Source organism: Quercus suber, unplaced genomic scaffold (assembly GCF_002906115.3).
Source record: "Quercus suber isolate HL8 unplaced genomic scaffold, Cork oak 2.0 scaffold_135, whole genome shotgun sequence".
Taxonomy (NCBI): domain Eukaryota; kingdom Viridiplantae; phylum Streptophyta; class Magnoliopsida; order Fagales; family Fagaceae; genus Quercus; species Quercus suber.
Window position 1 is genome coordinate 651,252 of NW_027069597.1, and position 5,955 is coordinate 657,206.

The 5,955-nt window shown below is 32.6% G+C and overlaps 1 protein-coding gene across 1 annotated transcript; it reads right to left on the reverse strand.

Annotated features, from left to right (window-relative positions):
- Positions 1–1,272: 1,272 nt before the first annotated feature.
- Positions 1,273–2,913, reverse strand: LOC112004056 (acetyl-CoA-benzylalcohol acetyltransferase). The gene has a single exon (XM_024036282.2). It carries the CDS (start codon positions 2,877–2,879, stop codon positions 1,551–1,553), a length of 1,329 nt encoding a protein of 442 aa, XP_023892050.2. The 5' UTR covers positions 2,880–2,913; the 3' UTR covers positions 1,273–1,550.
- Between the last annotated feature and the right edge of the window lie 3,042 nt (positions 2,914–5,955).

Here is a 5,955-nt window from a genome sequence, read left to right on the forward strand (position 1 = left end):
ATGTATTGCAAAACCAAGCACCGCACACTGCAAACCTTGACTTTGTGTGTGCTTTTTTATCGGTTCTTTATTACCATTTGTTTGAATTTAGTGACTGTCATTGTACTACACACTACAAGTCTACAAGTGATATCAAAGCTTGGTTCAAGGTTTTGATGATAAGCATCAAGGTCGATCAAAGTGGACAAGTTCTACGGCAATGGCAATTTCTCTCTTTAACAAAGGTAGAATAAGGATCTCATAATCCAATAAGGTGTCCATGAGGCACTACATGGAAAAAAGAAGAAGCCTAAGATGATGTGTGGTGATGACTAGAAAGTGATGGATGACAAGAGTATCAATGCATTTTTGTGAGATAATCTTAACCCTTCTATTTTATAAAAAATTTAAAAAAATAAAATAAAATAAAAACCAATTCAATACAAGGATAAAATCTTATCCTTCTATGCAAAGGTAATCGGAGGGTTTTCTTTTTTAAAATTAGTAGAGATTGAAGGGGAAAGAGTGATAAGTTTAAACCATAGACATGAATCATCAAAAATAATGTTATTATTATTGGATTATCACTTAAATTGTATAAACAGATGTATTTAACATTTTATCCCTTTTTTTCTTTTACTTTTTATCACCCCTATGAAACAAATCCTAAAAGTAGTTTCCAAAAAGGATATATGTAGATCACTTTTTCCCGAAGAGGGAAACCTAGTTTCTCTATCGTAACAAACAAAACTAAGGTCAACACTATAGAGTTATATTCCTTTTAAAAATCCAACATGCATTAAATCATACCATACGAAAAATTAGTAACGTTTGGAACAAAATATATTTAATCACTTTTTGTAGACATGGCCTATTGTGATTCAAGTAATATCATTTTTACTCGGGTCCACCACTAACTCCATTTTTATTGTGCACTAATCAATAATCATAACATGACATATTAACAGTTATGAAAAATTGTATTTCAGGACTTGTTGAAGAAAAAATAATTATAAATAAACTCAAATTTTAAACTAATTAAGGACCCATCATATTAAAATGCTTATTCCATTCTCCAATGTGAACATACATACTTGCCTAGAGCCTTGTAACTTAGCTGATTGACATTTCCAGGTGTTTCCATATAAAACATCTCAAGTTCAAATCTCACTCTCCCAATTATTGAATTAATTTTTTTTTCTAAAGCAACATACATACAATCATTACAAGAGAAATTCAATTCATACATAACCTGAAATTAATTCTTATTAAGAGTAGAATTTATTACATGCACTCTATTACACACATATGAAAAAGAAATTGAAACTATGAGTACGGGTCATGATTTTCAAATTAAAAACAATGACTTCAAGTCAGTATAGTTTTAGTAACTTTTTCCTGTGTGTGTAATAACATATGTTTAATAACATTTATTATCTTAGTAAGAATAGTGTTTATTACACATACTCTATTACGCACACATTTACACATACATGGAAAAACAACTGAAATTGTGAGTTGAAATCATAATTTTAAGTTAAAAATCGTGAATTCAAGTCACAGTGACACAACTAGATTTGGGAGGTAAAGGCTTTAATCTCTGGATAATTCTGAAACAGAAGCATAGCTTGTTCATGCAAGCTCACCCATGCCTCAATTCCATCACCATCTTTGGTGTCAAACATACCAATTATTTCCATAGGAATAGCTACAATGCTCATCCAAGCAGGCTTTCCCCAACCAAAATCCGCTTCATAGAAAGGGAACCTGCACCAGCTACTGAACATATAGATATCAGTCTCACCTCTTTCACGTTCTTCCCCGACCTCGCTTAAGGATTTAGTCAAAACAGAAACTAAATCATCCCCATTTTGTGGTTTCATGCAGTCATCAAGCCCATTTTTTATCGAATCTTCAAGTGCATTCACCAGGTCAGGCAACTCAAACTTGCTCTCATTGTCTCTACCAAATCGAGCATTGGCCACCATGTAGAAGTTCCCAAAAGAGTTATCCGGTATTGACAGAGCCGTCTTTCCACGCAGGTTCAATGAATGACATATTGTAGAGGCTCTCAAGTGCCCGTGTCTAGCTTTATTCACATCAATGAGAGCCTTCCATATAAGTGCTGTCACCACCACCACCCGTGAAGGTTGGCGTTTTGATAATGATTCAGAATCACCAGCACCACCTTTGGCAATGGCTTTCAGGCTTGATATTGCTGCCTTATTGAACACAAACCTTTTGGTGATGATTGGATTTGCACCAGGTCCAGGTTTCTTAGGTGGCACCATAGGCATAGTATTCTCTCTTGGTGGAAAGAAAGAAGCCAAGTCAAAAGTTGGGTGAATCACTTCATTGACCCCTTCTGCTTTGCATGCTTTAGCCCATGCATTGAAAAACGTAGTGGCTGTAATTCCATCAATTATAAAATGAGCACATTCCAGCGCAATGGCTAGCCCACCACACTCAAACATGTTGACTTGAACAAATGCCAAAGGAGTAGTTTCCGATGGCATTACATTGGGAACAAGAGAATTCAACAGTTCGGGTTTGAGTTCTCCTTGGAGAACTTGAGCAAGCTTTCCACTTACTTGGGCTTCCAAGTATTCCACCCCCTCGTCATTACAATCAACTAGTTGCTTATCTTTGATGTATCTCCCAGCTAAAGGGTAATAGAGGGTCAAGATTTCTGAAAGTGATTTCTCCAAACGCTTGATCCTTTCATCAACTTCATTTTTGTCAACATTGGCATCATAGTACAGAATAAATGGCACATATGCTGGAGGAGCAAGTTGGTCTATGGATGAGGTTTTGTAACTCTTAGGGTGAGGTGGAGTTGGAGCTGCTGGTTTTATCAACTTTCTTGATACAATTTTGACCTTCGTTCTCAACTCAACCATGTTGAACGTCTTTCAAGAGATAGGTTGGCTTTATTTTGTCTGGACTTGGTTTGAATATGCACTTCGTATACGATTGCACCTATATATATAAACATCTTCTACTATTGTGAGTATTATTTTGATGATTTTGTATGCTAGGTTAGGAAATTATTGGTGGGGTGGTCCATGGTGAGGCTTGTGGGAGTTGGTTTCTTTCTCGTGGGCCTATGAATGATATTCAATTGATTTCCCAGCTAACTAATGGAGACTGTCCACTGATTGTAGCAATGACTCTCCATGCAAAGACGTTGAAGGAAAATATTTTCTTATTCTCGTTTATATCTATTATATATGTTTCATTAATATCCATAATTGTTGTAAGAATATTCACATTTTACAACATGAAAGTAGACTTTAAAAGGGTGTAAAAATACCATTGTCCCCCAAAAAAATGTGGGTTAATCACAATATTTTAATAATAACAAAGATATTTTCTTTAGTCTTCACTTACATCAAAATTCCAGTATGAACTGCAAGGTGAATTGCTAGCTAATTCAATCCAACTCTTAGATGAGCTAGCATACGAGTGAGAAGATGTTAATATAATTTTGTAAATAGTTTGTTTTGTTAATTATGTCGTTCGGAAATAATCAAATGCAATTAATCCAAAGTGTGAGGCTTGGGATTTTTCCTGAGAAGAGGAAGTCGATAAAAAAATAAGATGAAGTTAAAATTATTGTTGTTGTTATTATTATCCTATAACGTGTTTCTTTGGATGAATATTTTGCTTAATAGGTTTGAGGTATCTTTTCTTTCTTTTCTTTTTTTATTTTCCTTTTCTGAATAATAGATATGGTCCTATTTTTTATGTTAAAATAAAAAATAAAAAGAGTTAACAGGTATGGCTATTGCCCCTGACCTACTTAAACCCTACTTATAAATGGCATGAGACCACCTATGCAATAGTAGGGCTTACCACTACCTAAATCTACAACTTCAAACTCTATCTAGCTCGAATGGAAGAGAGGGAGGGGGTAGAGATGGCAATGGGGCGGGGTAAGGCCGAAGGATTGGGTCTTCATCCTCGCCCTGCATGGTATTGTCTTGCCTCATCCTCACCCCACCCCACATGACGGAAAAAACTTTCTGACCCCATGCCCATCCCTTGGGGCCCTGCGAAATCCTGCCCCACCCCGTAAAACTCTACTTTTTATTAATTTTTCCTACAATTAATATAATTTTTTTTAATGAAACCTATTTCATTAAAAAAAATATATACTTGAAATTACAACTAAATTTATCCCGTTAAATCAAATTAATTTTTTTTTAAAATTGAATAATATATCCAAGTATTTAACAAGACAATTACCAAAAAAAAAATCACAGTGTAACAAATAAAGACAAAAAACCACATTACTAAACTTCCTCCATGGGATGGTGAATAGTTAGGTATCCTATCCTAACTCATAATTTTTGCAATAACCTATATTCTGCAACTTTTTAGTTGTTAAGAAAATCTACAACGCTTGAGTTGTTAAGAAAAACAAAGTACAGGATAATCTTTACTATGTATGGCTCCTAGTAACGAAATATTCACCAAAAGTTCGTTAAAATGTGCCCACATAAATTTGCTTATACTTTTGTCGTACAAAGGGAAAGGACGGTAAGTGACTTTGATCTCACAGTAGCCCATACATCGTGTACCAAATACGAATACTGACTTTAGCGGCACTAGTAATTGTCGTGGTACTTGTGACTCTATTGGGACTCTGAGACTATATGACACCTAATTGGATTGAGAAAATATATCTTTACACTCATTTACATCCATTATTTCACATCAATATCTATGTTTCATACAAAAATATCTGCATTTTAAATTTTTAATACATGAAAGTGGATGTTCAAAAACAGATGTGAAAAAAAATATATATATATATATATATATATATAAGGTATAAAAAGCCTACTTAATAATACTAATACATGAAAGTGGATGTTCAAAAACAGATGTGAAAAAAAATATATATATTTATATATATATATATATATAAGGTATAAAAAGCCTACTTAATAATACTCGCTGATTAGAGCTAATGAGTATGTTAAGGACGGTGACTCCCACAAGAGTTTCAAATCTTTTGTCCAACAATATTGAATGTTCACGATTCAAAATATGTAAACTTTTCAATATAATTATTAGGATTTTTGGAGTTGTATTCTTTTGATTGAAAGAGAAAATATGATCTTTAGTAAGAATATATGGTGAAATTACAAAATATATAAGCAATTAATAAATAGGTATGTAATTGTCAAATAAAATATGTTATAAATGCATTCTGATTTATTTTTCATACCTAATGTAAATTATTCTAGCCAAAAATTTGTTAATAAGGTTATTTTCTGTAGATTTACTTTTAGAATTTGGTATTTGTCAATGGAAGTTAAGAGAGTAATCAGGAATGTTTCTTCTTAAATGCATCCGTAGTAAGATTTTCAAAGCTACCTTTATATGAGTTCTTTGGAATTTTCAAAGCTACCTTTACCATGTTCGGCATTCTCCATAAACTCAATTGATCAGAAGACTACAAGTACATATTTCGTATAGTAAGTAAAAATAATAATTAATGCATATATAACAACAAATTGACTCAATAGATCAATGTAAAATATAAGCATAAAGTCAATTGATTACAAGACTACAATTAAATATTTCAAATAATAAGTAAATAACAATAATTAATGCAAATTTAACAGTTTCTCAAAAAAAAAATGCAAATTTAACAACAAATTGACTTAAGAGATCAGTGTAAATAATTATAAGCATCATCTAATTTGATTCCTTAGACATAAATTTAGAAAAATAAATAATTGTCGTACTTATATTTTTATGATCGGTGATATATCAATTTATAAAAGTCATGTATACTTATATTACCATCACTCATTTAATAATAGGCAAGTTGTTGCATAGTTAGGTTTGGTTCACATCAAAGATGTAACAAGAAAATTTGATTGACATCCAAGACACATTGCTACATTTTGAAGGGACAATTAAGATGGAGCTCTTGGGTATTTTTCATAACCATATTTTCTG

Coding starts and splice junctions, on each gene's coding strand:
- LOC112004056 (XM_024036282.2), bottom strand. CDS start 2,879: ATGGTTGAGTTGAGAACGAAGGTCAAAATTGTATCAAGAAAGTTGATA.